Below are 15,666 nucleotides of genomic sequence, written 5' to 3'. Positions count from 1 at the left end.
TCGTACAGTCGCAGTTTAGGAAAACATTGTGGTTATGGTTGAAATAACTACGTTACTTATATAACTTTGGTTACGAACATACCTACGTTATGTACGTAACTTCAGTTATGTGATTTACGTGACTTAACTACATTAGTAAGTCAGAATATGATGATTGATACACGATGACTAGTGATCTTAAGGGATGCTGGTGTGTGGAGATTGTCTGTGTATGGAAAAAGCCAGGCTAACTGTTTCTCCTTGTTTTATGCTAAGCTAGGGTAGGATCACAGCGTTACATACATGTTTACTTCAACATACAAGTTTTCAACACATAATATTCAGTTCTGACGTAATGAGTTTTGTTTGTAGTTAGCACCTGCATTACATCTGACACACTGTTACAGACCTGGGATTTGTAGTTACAACAGTGGTGTTAAACTGTGGGGGGTGCCAAGTGACACAAATTGCCAATTTCTACATAATGTTGCCTTAAATGTGATGATTTGGATTTTTTCTGTATTTTATGCCATTGTGTATTCAATATATTTGGAATGTTAGTTGGACAAAGCAAGCAATTCAAAGTACTTACCTTGTGTTCTATTAATCAAACAAATAATAGAAATTAGGCTATTCATTTCGGTTTGTACACTGTGTTTGTAGAAGCCATGTTCTTCAAGTGGAATCGTCTGTTTTTTCAAGCTATCTGAGGAGCATAAGAGGCTCAGAGGTGGGGGACACGATGTGTTAGAGAGTTATAAGCCACACAGGGATGGTGATGGCTGCGCCTGATCCCTATGTGACTCTAGTTAAAGCCATGACTCTTAAACTGGGCCCAGTGGGATGCAGAAACAACACCAGGCAGCCTCTATGAATATGAATGATCCAACCAAGCATGGATCAAATGCACAGGACCAAGCAGCACATTGCTAATTGGAAGAGGATGTGGTAACCTCTAGCCGTTCTCCTCTCTACAAGAAAAAAAGCCAAATGTTGATGTTTGTTATAACAATGCGCATGACATTATTATCTTGTGGTCTCGCTCCCGCTGAGATAGGAACCTCTGACACTGTGTCATCGTCTGGACCAGTAATGAATAAAAGCTGTAGTGTGTGAGCCCGCGGATCAAACCACACCGCAGGGACGGAGGAGACAGGTTTTGTCACCAGCGAGGGCAAGAAATTTAATCAGCACCGGCAAAATTAAATCTCTGAACACATTGACGGACAGTGGGCAGATTGCTTGTGGTTGAACAGGTCCTCAGTTGACTCCCCTGCTCCACGTTTTACCGCTGCAGATTATTCATTAATACGCATATTTTGTCTGCAACAGCTGCCATAACCTTTAGTGCAGTTGTTCATATCAGAGCTCTGTCTGCGTTTTGACTTTGTGAATGGGATAATCTCAGTGTGAAAGAAAGATTAGGCGAGCAAGAGCGCCGGCTAAAACTCTCCACTGATCCCAGCCCCAGGCACAACGGCGCAGCTAATGTGAGCGTAGAATTAGTTTTCATGCTACACTGGATGAAAGTTTGAGCCTAGCACCCAGACAAGCAAAGCCCGCAGTAATTATGAATGATTGCTAGGTTCACATAAGATATCTTCAAAGTTTGCCCGAGGCAACTTTTTGTCGCCAGCATTTCTTCCGCCTCAAGGATTTTATTTTAGGATTTCTTTTTTTTTTTTTTTTTTTTAGATTGTCCAGTATTGTGTGTGGTTCAGTTTATGGGAAAAACATGAGAATTTATTCGAAGACAGCCTTCGGTTAATAGCTCTTGGACAGAATACAAACACAGAGATTAAATGGAAAAAGTGAAATCTCATTAGCCGTATTCCCATCCAAGTATTTTTATGTAAATTAGAAATTAGGGAAGCTGAATAGAAATGGAAAATTCTGATACAATTCTTAAAAAACGAACTTTGCTCGAGGCAGAGGTGTTTTTGCCAATACATAAATTATGTGTGGCAGGTCAATTAACAAGATGATGTTGAAGGCAAAAATTGTGAATTATGAGTCTGCCACAAGTGCTGCTCACGGTCATGCCAATGTACAATTCGAGCTGTGGATATAGTAGAGCCCAAGCGATATATCGTTCTGCCAGTATGCCAACACATGCTCATACCTAAATGGCTTGAATAGGTTGATTGTCACCGTCTCACCAAACAACAGTTGTAGCGGATCTTAGTCATACAGTCGTAGTTTGGCTAGGTTTAGAAACTAAAACGACTTGGTCAGGTTTAGGCGATGAAATTACTTGTTGAGGTTTAGGCACTGAAACGACTTGGTTAGGTTTAGGAAAACATTGCGGTATGGGTTAAAATCACTACATTACTTCTGTACATTACTTCTGTTAGTACTTCCATTACTTCACCCCCTAATAACTAACATAAATATTGTTCATAATAACCAGTTTTCATTTTCAACCTATACGGATGTTTTCATGATGAAGACAAGCTTGTATCGATGTCTATGTTGTCCCATGTGAGTCGGATAAAAGATTACTATGCTAAGTGTTTTAATGCACTCATGTCACTGTGGAAAAAAGAGTTTATTGTTTAACTGTTAAATATCCTGCCTCTGTAATATCTTTGTCACAAGTGTTTGATAACCACATTTATGGGGTTGTTGCAAAAAATGTGTGTATATTGCTGATATATTGGTTTTGGAATTACTTGCTCTCTAATATTGGGCGGGCTCTAGAATATAGGACCATCAATTTCTTTGAAATATGGCCAACATTATCCGACATCATAGGGCATCTTTCATTTTGCCTGGTTTGAATTTAATTCCACCTTCGGGCTTCACATTTTGTTTTTTCGGTGGCATTTGAAAAAATTTACATAAAATTTGCTTGACATTTGACTGCAAACCTTCGAGCCCTCGCTAATAATGCGGCCGTCTTGGAAAAGCGCTGGAGCCGTGGAAGTGCTGATAGATAGGGATCAGTGGACACATCTGGCAGGAGGAAATACCACTATCACCAGCAGTCAGGGCTTCTCCCACAGGACCATCCCCCTCCTGCCATGAAATCTAGCCAGGTATGTGGCTTAGCACCATGGACTTAATTGAAGCAATCCTTCGTATTTCACAACGAGATCGAACCGTGAAGAAGGCGAGCAAACGCATCATAGGGTCAAATTCGCAAACTGTATCACGTCTGTCTGTAGAAATGTAAAGTTTTTCATCTCTGATAGAGCTACAACGATTAGTCGAACAAAAGAAAATTGTTTTGAAAATCAACCGATCATTTCAGTCACTTTTCAAGCAAGAATGTCAAACATTTCTTGGTTCCAGCTTTCTTAATGTAAGGATTTGCTGCTTTTCTTGGTCATTTATGATAGTTAATGAAGAGTCTTTGGGTTTTGGACTGTTGGTTGGACAAAAGAAGTGATGTCACTTTAGGCTGTTGAACTTTTCATGCTTATTTTAATGAAAATAATGGTTAGTTGCATCCTACAAACCAACAGATCTTAAGTAGCAACAGTATTTGTTGCCCTCTTTGTCCCTAATGGACATTTATCTTCGGTGGCACAAGAACAGCAGGACATATACCCCGTCTGGCTTATGCAGTCGTACCCGTTGTCTGACACCATGAAGGACCAGGAGATCTGTACTGTACATTACGCATTAGATGCTCCGCTGGGTAAAGTTTGTCTAGCTGCACTGGAGAGAAGGCCAGCATAAACATTTATCTGGTTTATTTGTTTTCCCTGCGTCTGCGCTTGTGTATTTGGAGAGAAACAAATGAGGAAAGAATGCTCAGTGTCTCTTTCTGCTGGATTAGTGTAGCAGAGGTCACCAAGTGCTAATTTAACTGGGACACGGAAAGGGTACGCTGTAACAGAGCTGCATCGCGTGGCTTTGGATGCATGAGTCACAAATATGGAAAGCTTAATCCGTTGTCACAGATGAATGTCTTCTTGTCACACTTTGGACTTGAAATTAAAAGTCTGGAACTGTTAACAAACAAGCTTGTGGGACCCCTCGAGAGAAACATATTAGTCCTGTCATGAAATGAAAAGCCTTTCTGTCACTCAGCTTGTTTCTGCACAATGGGTCCAATGATGCTTATTAATTAAGAAGACTTCATCTCGCATGATGTCAGCCGCTTTGGTAAACCCCAAAGAGTTTGCCCCCCCACTCATGAATAATCAATGAGCGCCTGCTTAATAAACATGAGGGGGTGTATATAGCCGAGCTCTGGCACCCGGCCTCCGTGAGCTCAGCAGCAGGCTGAGAGAGCGCCGGAGAGGGAGGGAGCATGTGAGGCGTGGAGGAGGGAGGGGGGGAGTGTGTGAGGGAGAGACGAGGCTGAGCGCAGAGAGATACAGCCACAAGCTGGGGGGAAGTCAATCCTGTCAGCCCAAGTCGGAAAAAAGACACAGAGCGGACAGAGGGAGTCAGTTCAGAGAGAAGAAGATATCTGCTGCGTCTTCCCTCCTGTGTGAGTGGCTGGAGGGAGAGCCTGGATGGTGTGATCTCCTCCACCATGGGATGCAGCCTCTGTACCCTGCAGAAGCCTGAGGAGCAGTATAAACTACTCTACGAAGTCTGCCAGGTACTGTGACCAAGCCTCAGGAGGAGTTTCTGAGACTGTTTGAGTTGTTTTCTTGTACTTTTTTAACTGTTTTGGCAACGCAGTATTTTTATTTAGTGTTTTCTGACGGTCTCTGGGGTCAGTGGCTGAGTGGGAGTAGTTTGGTGTGGAGTGGACTGGAGTTGTTGCCGGCTACTGCAGCTGAGCAGGCTGAACTCTGGCCACAGGGGTCAGCGAGAGGTGGCGCAGTGCTTAAAGGAGGGGGTGATGAAGAGGTGACAGCTCTCTCAATGTGTCTGCTAGTGTGTGCGCCGATCACTGCCCACCTCCTCATTGTCAACTGAATGCTGAGTCGGAGCTTTCCGGCTTTAACCCCCGTTTGACTTTCACTAAAGTTTATATTTAACACTTGGGTGCTTGTTGTGCACATTTTTTTTTTTTTTTTCCGCCAAAGAAAATAGAGTAGGAGCATTGTAGATGCTCCATTAACACAGAGGGGGAATGTTTTCACAAGAACAATAACACAACAGGTTTTGTCATTCTGTGTCTTTTAAGCAATTCGTGGGTGATTCCTGCTGATCAGTGTTGAAACAGTTCATTGATTAGTTGAGCAACTAAAATTGTATTTATGAAGCAAAAAGGCAAACAGTTTCAGGTTTGAGCTTCTGAAATGTGAAGAATTACTACTTTTCTTTGTTTTGTATAATTGTAAATTGAATATATTTTGATTTTGGACTAACTGAATAAACTGTCAGTCAAGGACTTGGGAAATTTTGGGGAATAAAAGGACAGATAAATGGATAATGAAAATGATAATTGGTTCCCCCAACACTGAAATTCAAAATGCATTTTTTGTTCAGGATATTTGACTTTGCATGTTGGATTTATTTGGAAAAGATGAGTAAACCCTGATTGATTTTAGATCTTGACAATGATCAAATGCGACTTTTGCCAGTTTTCCCCAGAAGTCAGGTCAAAATTTCAGAGCTTTCTACCTCTGTGCCTGAACCCTCTCTGCCCTCAGATGAACTCAGTGTGAACCCACCTACTCCAGCTCTGTTCTCAGAGTCATTTGATTGTACATGTTTTCACACTGAAGTCAGGCTGAAACTCGCACATTTATTCCCTCTAATGTGCTCTGTGACTGGCATGTGGTGCCCCAGAAGAAAACCTGCAGTTGCCATCCTCTGTTCTTTCCAGCCTTTGCTGTGGTGTCAACTTTAATTGAGACAACACACTCAGAGGGCTGGTTTATTCATCTGAAAGTGTTTGCATTCAAGTGCCAGTCCGGTCTAATGAGTGAAAACACTGACAGCAGACAGTGTACGACGTCTTTGAGGCTGTGGTTTCTGTACCACACTCAAATCTGCCTTTTTTTTTTTTCTCCCCCTTTTCATCCATAATGGACCTCAGCCAAGTGTTATCCTCCTATCACACCAAATTACATCTCCATTTACTGCACAGGGTGCCGAGTGGCTTGTGGCTGGTTTAAATGAATGTAATGATCGAGCTCGCTGTGGATCTCACTCATTATTCTCTCCTAAAAAACAGCTCCCTCCCGTCAGGCTGAGATAGACATTGTGCCTGCAAATAGTTCCTCTTTGATCAGGTCTGTTTGTGGAGAAAAAAAAGACTAAAAGGTTTTTGCTTCCGTCAAAGAAAGATTGGGTGTTATGCAGTGGCATAATAAATGGATTACGGGTGCTGATATTGGGGTCAGAAAGCCCTCCACTCCTCTACCCCCAACCGGCCACTAATAACAGCAAAAACATGGTGTGTGGAAGAGAGCTGTCATTTCTTTTGTTCTGTTGTCTCCTCGGTCACCGTGTCATCTCGCCTGTCACTTATCCTGGATTGGCAGGTCGCTCAACTACTTCTGTTCGTCTCGCAGCAGTCTTGACTGTCGTCAGTTAGTCCGTCTGCCGCTGAGGCCGTGCAGACAACATCAGTGCGTTGGGTTGAACATGACAAGTCATTTGTCATTTTGCTGCCCTCAAACAAGCCAATCAGCTGCCCCGCATGACAGCAGAGATAACACAGATGGTTTGTGGTGCACTGTCAATCTATATTCTGTTATAAAGCTTGATAATGGTGATGGAAGGAATCTGGCTGGGACACTTTTTCCTTTTCAAATTTGCCAGGTTGTTGTGAAACTTTGAGAAACCTTTTCCGTTGGGCTGCAACGAACGAGTAGTTTTATCATCGATTCGTCTGCTGACTGTTTTGCTCCTTAATTGATTGATCGTTTTGTTTATGAAATGTCAGAGCCTGGTGAAAAATGTCCATGACAGTTTTTCAGAGCCCCAAATGCTTCAAAGATGTTAAAACCCTGGGAAGTCTGTGCTTTTATTCAGAGTAACAACAAAGGGTAACTTTCGGGTAAATGCCAGATGATATGTTAGAAAGGAAGGAAGGAAGTCACCGAACATGACTAAATACAATGTAAAACTTAAATAAAACATCACTTCGCCCATGAAATTAATGTCTGCCTGAGTCACAGCAGACAGATATTCCTCAGCAACGGTGTTTTTTTTACAAACAAAGACAACAACTCCCACACTGCTTCTCAACATCATCAAACTACTTCTTTTGTTTTCATTGTTTAGATTGAGAGACACCTCTATCTTTCTATCGATAGATAAATTGACGGATCATTGTAGCTGTACTTTTCTGTCTTACTTTCTCTTAGAAAAGTTATATGAGGGTTTTCCTCTTGTCAGTCACGTAGAGAAAAGGCACAGCTCTAATTTGTATATCTCTGTTTCTGGCACTCATCATCAGGCGGAGCTGCAGACTGTTGACTTGGATTTGAGTCAGACTGGAGTTGCCAAAATCAAGACTTGAAAGACTTCAAAGCAAAATCCTGATCATTTTTAAACTTGATAAACTTCCAAGGCCACACCTTGTAGTTATTTCTCTTTAACTCAAAGAGTGACTAATTGCAGTAATAATACAACCAGGGGCTTAACAGCGTGTCTATTCACCTAGAATGAGAAATTTGAAGTTTTCATGGCCTTTGGCCAACTATACCACAATGATCAACACTCTGACACACTTTGTGTGTGTAATCATTACATTTGCCCACCTAGAGAGTGCAATCATAACCTACAGCTACTAGCAGTTGTTAATTCAGGCAGAGTTCAGGCTCATTTTGCCTGCATTAACCTTGGGTATTTGAGTTTTGCGGCTGGTTGTAAAACTTCTGCAGGTGTGACTGTAGCACATTTATAATTTTTGTAGGTTTTACAAAGTGCATTGAAGTGATTGGTCTCCGCTGCGTAGAAAATACCTGATAAAACAACTTTGAAAACACAATGTTTGAAGTCAAAAGTCATCTCAACCCAGTGCTGCGATTTTGCAACAATGGTCATAGTCAGCTACGGTTAAGGGCTTGTTTGATTTGTGTAGGCTCGACATTTTCACAATACCAATACACCCCTTTGCCCCTACCACTAAAACCTACCCCTAAGATTTGCAAGGTTACTCCTAGGACTAGGGTGTCCTAATTCTTGTTGGGATGTTGGGATAGAGTGGTAGGGTGAAGTGTTCGGGCTACATGGCCCTCCAAACTGAGGTTTTTCCAGAGGCACACTTCAAACTGAAGGTTATGAGAACTCCGGCTGTGTCTGTTCACTTGAACACCATCGAAAAAAAACTGATGACGTATGAGGGTTTTGAAGGGTTGTCCGGTTTCATAGGGGGTTATTTTAACCAATATTCCTCAGCTGTGAAGGGCAAGGTGTAGGGGAAGGGGTAGAAATTGCATGTGGGACTGATGCTTGGACCTATCCCCAGGTACTTGAAACTTGACTTGAGTCTTGTTCTGACAGAAACAGCTCATAAAGTAATGATGATGTTCAATTACTCGCAAACATCAGCGCTGGTTCTTGATCAGGGCATCATGCCACAGGACTCACACTTTCTGCAAACCTTTTCCTTGCATCAACTGTAAGAGTTTTTGTGGTGCTCTGCCTTTCCCTGGCACAGTCAATGGTGGTAAATGAAGTCTGTGTGGGCACGTCTCGAGCTTGTACCTCTGGGGGGATTCTGGGAGGTCTTTCTTCTCTTTGCTGATAATGCAGGCAGATCCTCTTGATCAGCGAGCCTGGCACAGCGCCCACTGTGTTCTCCCCGTCATCTCTCTGAGGACTTAATAATCCATGAACACTTGAAATCTTTCCAGTTCATTAAACACCTTAGTTCCAACTCCCATGATGAAAGCATGAAAAATATGGTTTTACACCGTTTTATAAGAGTCAACAGACTGCACATCATTTTTTACCTGAAGGCGTCCTATCCATCCTGGCAGGAGCAGAAGCACTCGGTAACGTTAGCAGTCTGTTTGGATAGGATTAATGACGAGCTTCAGTATCTGCATACACTACTTTCTCAAAGGAATTGCACTTATGCAAATGTTTGTTTACAGCGCTGAGTGTCGATAGAGATGTACTGGAAGTCAAACATGGTTAAGGTCTGTTAAACGCTGCCAACATGGCGTTTTAGATAAGCGTTTTCCCTTTTTCGTTTTGATCATTAAAGGCCTGAGCTCCAGCAGGCTCGGTGCTCCCTTTTAAACTTGACCCTCCTGACAGCGGCGAACCCCTCGCTCCTTTCTTCAAAGCTAAAGGTAAGCACCATGTGGAGAAGTAAGCTCAGCTGCTTTTGTCAGGGACTTCAAGGTAGAGGCCTTGGAAACTCTGTTTGACAGTCCTAGGGCTCTAAATCTCTCCAAAAGCAGCCCGTAATGGCTGTGGCGCCGTGCTGCGGCTCTTACAAGACCCAGAGCTTAATTAGAGCTTTAGCACAAGCTGGCTATTGAGGCTCTGATCCGTGCTGAACTGATCTGGACTATTGTTTGTCTGCTTAGTCCCTCGCTTTCTTATGTCTCTCTGTATCCGTCCCTCTCTGTCGATTTTTCTCTCTCCGTTCCCCGCAGAGGAACAGCATCTAAACCAAAAACGATTGATCTGCTGAGAAATGGAAGTTTACAAATGAGCCCGCTGGAAGAAATTCCTATCTGACACTTTCCATGTGCCACTGCCTAATTAGCCATTTTTCTGATTGAAGGCAGCAAAGATGTCATGCTCAGCTCAAAAAGCCAAGTTGTCATAGTGCCAGATGGTCTCAGTATGACATCCTCTGGACCAAACAGAGAGAAAAATGAGATGGAAATATTTGTACAAGACGACCCTTCATCCCCTCAATCCTCTGCCCCCACAGAGACCCCCGTCATCAAAGTAGTCAACAGAAAAGGAGAACCAGTAGAGATGGCTCGCTCAGCCCCTGTCCCTGTCCCTGTAATGAGGCTTGACACAGACGGCATACAGAGACAAAGCAGGGATCACCAGCTAGCGAGCGTGGCCGCCGGAGCCTGACACTGTGTGTTTTTAATAACGGCCAAGATCAGCCTCGGTGTGCCGTCACATCTGTTAAACAGTGGAGCAGGTGGCGGGCTGCCACAGGGGAGCACTCACAGGAGCCCGTGTGCTCACCATCAGTCCAAAGCAAGTGACAAAGAGGGATCACAGCCACAACAGAGATATAACTACATCCTGACAGAAGTGAGAAAGCCAGCAGCGATTGTGCAAGCCGAACTACAAAGAGTTCTGAGCTCACTGATGTAGCACGTGAGAATGTCACACTTTTCACAAGAGATACATTGTTTATGTTATGAGTGACAGCCGATAAAGGGAGCCTGTAAATCAGACTGAATCGCCCTTTATTTTCACTTAATTCATTTTGAATATGTTTGCCTATTATTTGCTCTGGTGGGGGGTGGAGGGGTAAACAGAAGATATGACAGCGGTTGATATGAGCAGTCAACCTGCATTTTTTCGCAATGATCAAAAAATATGCAGAATTCCAACTAATCTGTGCAGTTGTTGCCATTTCCCTGTCAACATTTTTGATTTCTGTCGTTAGGTGGCAGGTTATACTGTATATATAACTGTAAGGTGGCATCTCCATTACTCATACTGTACTTCTTTTCATGCTTAGCCAATCTCCACTACTGGTCAAAGGTCTGACTGCACCGATTATTATTCTGGTTTTGGGAAAACGACGCTCTTTGACTGACTAATAATTTTGTAGACTGATCCTACCTGCAATATTCTGATTGGTCGACTGTTTCTCCAGCCAGATATCAGTGGGCAGTTGATGACTCACTGAACTAATCAAAGATTTGGAGGTCAGACCAGACTGTACATATCAAGACACGGCATCTATACCTGGTTGTTTCTGGATTCACTGGATTTTTGATAACCGAAACTATTTAAGTGGACATTCACATCCGTTGTTAGCAATACCACATATAGATGGCGATCAATATATACATGTAGAGCGTCAAGGACGACAAACAGCTTAGTGTCGCTACTCAAGGCTGTCGATCATAATGATCAACTCCCATGAGTCTTATCTTCAAACCTTAGCTTTGACATTAGTGACAGAGATTGGGAGCTTTTTGCTTAGTAAATGGTACATTCATTAAAACAGAAACCCACTACAACTCTAAATCCATATGGGAGTCACAGATGTTAGTTTGCGGTGTACAGATGAGTCAGTCTGTTCCTTTTACAACGAGGCAGGGACGGGATCATTTAAACTCCCTCTTCCCCCAAAAAAAGAGGTTGTTTCCTGTAGCGCAGTGCTCTTAATTTGCATCAATTAGCGACGGTTTTACAAGAGCAGCGGAGCATGAAGCTGATTACCACGCTAGGTACATGATTAAGAGTTTGCTGATTGTAAAATTAGCGTACACGCACCTTGTAAGTGCTTTATTTGTACACCCTGTAATGAATTAAACATGTGTGGCCTGCGAGCAGTTACTCAATAGCTCCATCTTGTTTGGCGCTTTCGGAGGGCTGAGGATGATTATTTCTCATCATCAGGCTGTAAAAAGGAGCCTCTGTGTCCGTCTGCGGACATCCAGGAGGCTTAATGTGGCTTTATCATACTTTTGTGTTTTTTGCGTGAGATGCTTCCCCTTCTTCCAGCGGAGTACAGCTCTGTTTGATCGCTGTTGGAGCAAACTTGACTTGCTGACTTGAATAAACACACTTGCACACACAGCATGGAGCTCAATGTGCCGTCAGCCCTCGGAGGGAAAAGGTGTGTTTACTGTGCGGGTTTCTGCATGTGTGTGGAGCTGCTGTGGCTGGAACGAGAGGGGAAGCCTGGGGTAGTGGAATGAGATAACAGTGCTAATGAAGCATGACACAACACTGGGTTTCGGTATGTTTGCTGATATTACCCTCAACTATTCCACCTTTAGTTATAGCTCTGTTCTTATACTGTGTCTGTACTGAGGGGCAGATAGCTGCACTCTGATCAGGCCATCTTCTCCAGCCTCCTTCGAGTAGCCTAAAGGTGCTTTCGTTCAATATCTCTTTGCCGTTTTCTCAAATAACCTTTTGAGTATTGTCTGCTTTCATTTCAAGGTTATTGCAGATTAGCTTTAAGTCCAAGTCTCTGTGAATTGTGTGAATGATCGCAGGTTAATGCTGGCAGGCTGAGGAGTTTTAGTTATAAATCCCTGAGAGAGAAAATCATTCCTTTTTATTTAAGATTCAACGTTCATTTTTACAGAGCTCCTTCAAAAACACAGTGGATGAAGCAGATGATCGTTAAGAGTCAAGGAACAGTTCTCACCTTCAGTTTTGAGACCAGAGACAGGAAGCAGGAAGCATCCTGGATGTGATTTGGGGTTTTTAATTGATCCACTGTGGATAATACAATGTCCCACGCTTGAATCAGATTAGGTGAAAGTACACAGTGGTGTCTCTTTCAGTCAGCATTACGTTTTTAGCTGTTTATCCTGTAATCCTCGGCGAGCTCGCACACTGTGGTAAATAAAGACTGCTGTGTTTTCATGGGGACTTTTCTGTTTTCTGTCCAGTCAGTTAAAAGAACAACATGTTCAGGTTTCAGGACACACTTAAAAGCGTGCACATCCACACACACACATTGAGAAATCATTGGCTGGTCCTTGAATTTTTTTTTCTTTCTTATGAAAACGGTTAAAAGTGAAATAAAAGAGGGATTAACTGTGTTTTTCAAGTAGAATGACCCACATTGAGACAGCCACTCATACGTTATATAGGCCCCCCGGAAGCTAAGCCTTCAAGTCTTCGTGCTCTCTATCACGTCAGCGCTCCTCTCTGTTCCGAAATACAGACTTTGAAGAATTCGTCTAAGAAGTGTATCCGACCAGAAAGAGGAGGCGAGCGGCCCGGCTCTCAAGGCTCTTTAAAATGCTCATCTATAGAGTGAAGTTCCCAGGGTTTTCCTCCGCCCGCCTCTGAAAGGCACCGTTTGGCTGGCAGAGTTTCCACTCTGTTCACCTCACTGCGTTTCCCCGAGGAGCAGAAACACTGGCTCTTTAATGATGTTCTTCTCCTCTTTATTAAAGGATTACATGGTGATTGAATGGTCGTATCAAAGACTAATGTTACACAACACAGTCAGTGAATTAACTTAATATCCTGCAACGGCTCCTCTGTATGATGATGATTAGAAGAGGGGGTTGTGCTGCCACAGAGGCTTTTATTGAAGATCGCTTTGTTACTGTCAGTGACTACTTCTTTAGCAGACTATCAGGTTTTTGCATTCATGTATTCAAATGTTTTTTATTATTATTATAATAAATATGTATTATAATAAATGTTTAAATATGTAAGCTAAGTAGCCAAACGGGGCTATGTTGGACTGAAATAATAGTAGTCGAATGTTTTATTTTTACTTATCATACTTGACATGTATTGCCATACCTTCTATACTAGCCTTCATCTTGTGAGGATGCTAACTGTTGACGTAAGACATTAGCCGTAGTCTTTTAGCATGATAGCATATGAAGCTACCAATGCATATTTAAGAATCTTTGATAGTTTTTGATAAAAGTCAGCTGGAAATGTTAAATAAATGTACTAGAAGTTTCAGTGGTAGGCTAAATTTGCCACCGTTGTCATTAGCCGTGTTCCCATCAGTAAATTGAAGTATCTTATTTACCTTCTTTTTGCAACATTTCAAAAGTTCACATCAATTTGCTTTGATATTGGACGGATACACAACAATGATCTTTAAGTATAAATAAAGGTTGATTGATTGATCGAACTGCATATTTGAAATGTAAGGACAGAAAAATTGACTGGCATAGCAACAATAACTAAGGGTGGGCCTTGACTTGGTGAGCGGTCAATTCAATGTCATAATAATATAAAATTACTATCGTATTGTTTGTTATTATTTTGTGATCGGGGCTCTCATGAATAAGAAAGCTCAATTTCAGTGAGACTCACTGATTGAATAAGGAATGAATGAAAACCTGGGGCAGCCTCGCCCCATCTAACATAATACAAAGATAATAATGCAGGAGATTGAGCTCGCTGCCTGGTAGATAACCAGCTTTGGCAGCAGGTTAGCAATCACAGAATAGACGCACACAAACACACACACACACACACACACACGGATTCTCACATTGACATCTCAATCCAGCTTGATTTGCGTTCCATGGAAGATACCGGGCAGGGCTCGCAGCAGTGCTCACCCTTGCTGCCCCTAATTATTACCCAGAGGGCTGAAGGCTGATGTAGCCATCACATGAGGCGATGAGGAGATCTGAAATCCAGGGATACTGTTGCTTTAGAGGTTCGATGTGATATTTTAATTAAAGAAAATGAGAAACAAAGCCACAGCTGTGTAAATTCCTCACCAGGCCGGTGTCTCTAACGCAACAGACCTGAGTTAGACCTAATTAGTATTCCTTTAAGTAGGGCCTTCCTGCCCTCTTGTCATTAAAATGGGTTTAACTGAAACCCCTCTCAAAGGATGCACCAGAGGTTGACAGAGTCATTTCTGCGTGTCAGTCATCCTTGCGTTGTGTCGACGTGAACAACAGCTCGAAGGCAAATCGAGCCTCAGATTACAGCTGAACAGGTATTCAGGGTACCAGAAGTGTTCGAGCCACAACCAGCTGAACAGCGGCTGTGTCTGAGCGCAGGGTTAACACGGCGTAGTCGGAGAGCCCAGCGGTGGCGAAGCATTGTGTATTGTGTCAGGGGAGTGTTGTGTGTTTTTTCCCAGTGTGCTGCAAAGGGCCGCTCCGTGTCAGAGGTGAGCGCGGTGAATGGAGGTCGTGGGACCCCCTCCACAGCTGGGAGGAGGCTCCCCCCATTGAGAGCACTGAGGCAGAATGCTCCGGGGCTCAACAAGACGGGGGCTAAAGGCTTTGTCTCTGGTTCACTGCCTTCAAGTAGCCCCGGGATTCCTGGCAACCAGGTTTGACTGCTCGGAGCCTGCATGCAGAGAGAAGAAAGCACAAAGGCGCTTGTATTCCTCAGCTGATGTTCAACATCGTGGCTCGCTGTGGGAAACAAAGATGGCTGAGGATGTGAGGTCCCGTGTGATTTCAGGAAGGCTTATTGTTGGTACAGGGATTTTTAGACGTCTCTTCACTTGTTTTGGATCTCGTTCTTTCTCTGCGTGAGAAGGCAGCGGTCTTAACTCTCAGCTTCTTCAGCGGGATTTCTTACATCAGTATTCTGTGATACGATAACTCCCGTTTCCCCATGTAGAATTATTCAGAGCAGACTGCAAATAGATGAGCTATTAATTTTTAATGTAGAAGAAGTAGAAGTTTAAGTCCACTGAGATGATCCAATTATCCTGCAGGACTAGGATTAGCTTTAATCTGCTCTGGTTATTAGTGGGCCTCTTCAAACTTCTGCATTAACTTCTCTCCTCTTCTGTCCTTCCTCTCAGCACAGCGCCAGTGCCTTCAATCTATACGTACTCCTTTATAGAAATATGTACTCAGCTTTTACATCGTCTGGGTCGAGTTTTTGTATATACGCGGTGATCATTCCCTGGAGGCGATGTAATATCACTGCTTCTCCTTATGTCGCAGCACCACAGTTAAGTCGGCGAACTACGCCATGAATTCGGATGAGGCAGCCTTGGCCGGAGGCGGGCGCACCAACCAGCCACGTGTTTATCAGAAAATTAATCTTTCAAACACGGACCTGCATGCATGTTACACGTCAGGAGGAGCGAGGAGGGACGCTGAAGATTTATGACACGCCTAATGACCTGCAACACTCCTGCTAGAAAGTAGCTTCATTCTAAAGAGAGTGTGTGTGTGTGTGTGTGTGTGT

General features: G+C 43.1%; 1 protein-coding gene across 3 annotated transcripts in view; it reads left to right on the top strand.

Moving 5' to 3' along the window:
• The window catches only part of pdzrn3b (PDZ domain containing RING finger 3b), a 103,449-nt gene that overhangs the window by 77,424 nt on the left and 10,359 nt on the right, over nucleotides 1–15,666 (top strand). The window contains exon 1 of one of the 3 annotated variants that reach the window (XM_084346681.1): nucleotides 4,314–4,537. The exons of the other annotated variants lie outside the window; for them this stretch is intronic. Within the exon in view, the coding sequence (XP_084202807.1) occupies nucleotides 4,469–4,537 (69 nt within the window). The 5' untranslated portion in view covers nucleotides 4,314–4,468. Of the gene's footprint in view, nucleotides 1–4,313; nucleotides 4,538–15,666 lie in introns of those variants that run through there. 3 annotated transcript variants of the gene reach the window in all.

This window comes from Pagrus pagrus (assembly GCF_965226575.1).
Source record: "Pagrus pagrus genome assembly, chromosome: 3".
In the NCBI taxonomy this organism is placed as follows: domain Eukaryota; kingdom Metazoa; phylum Chordata; class Actinopteri; order Spariformes; family Sparidae; genus Pagrus; species Pagrus pagrus.
Note: the sequence above shows the minus strand (reverse complement) of the source record. Positions and strands in the feature narration are given on the sequence as shown.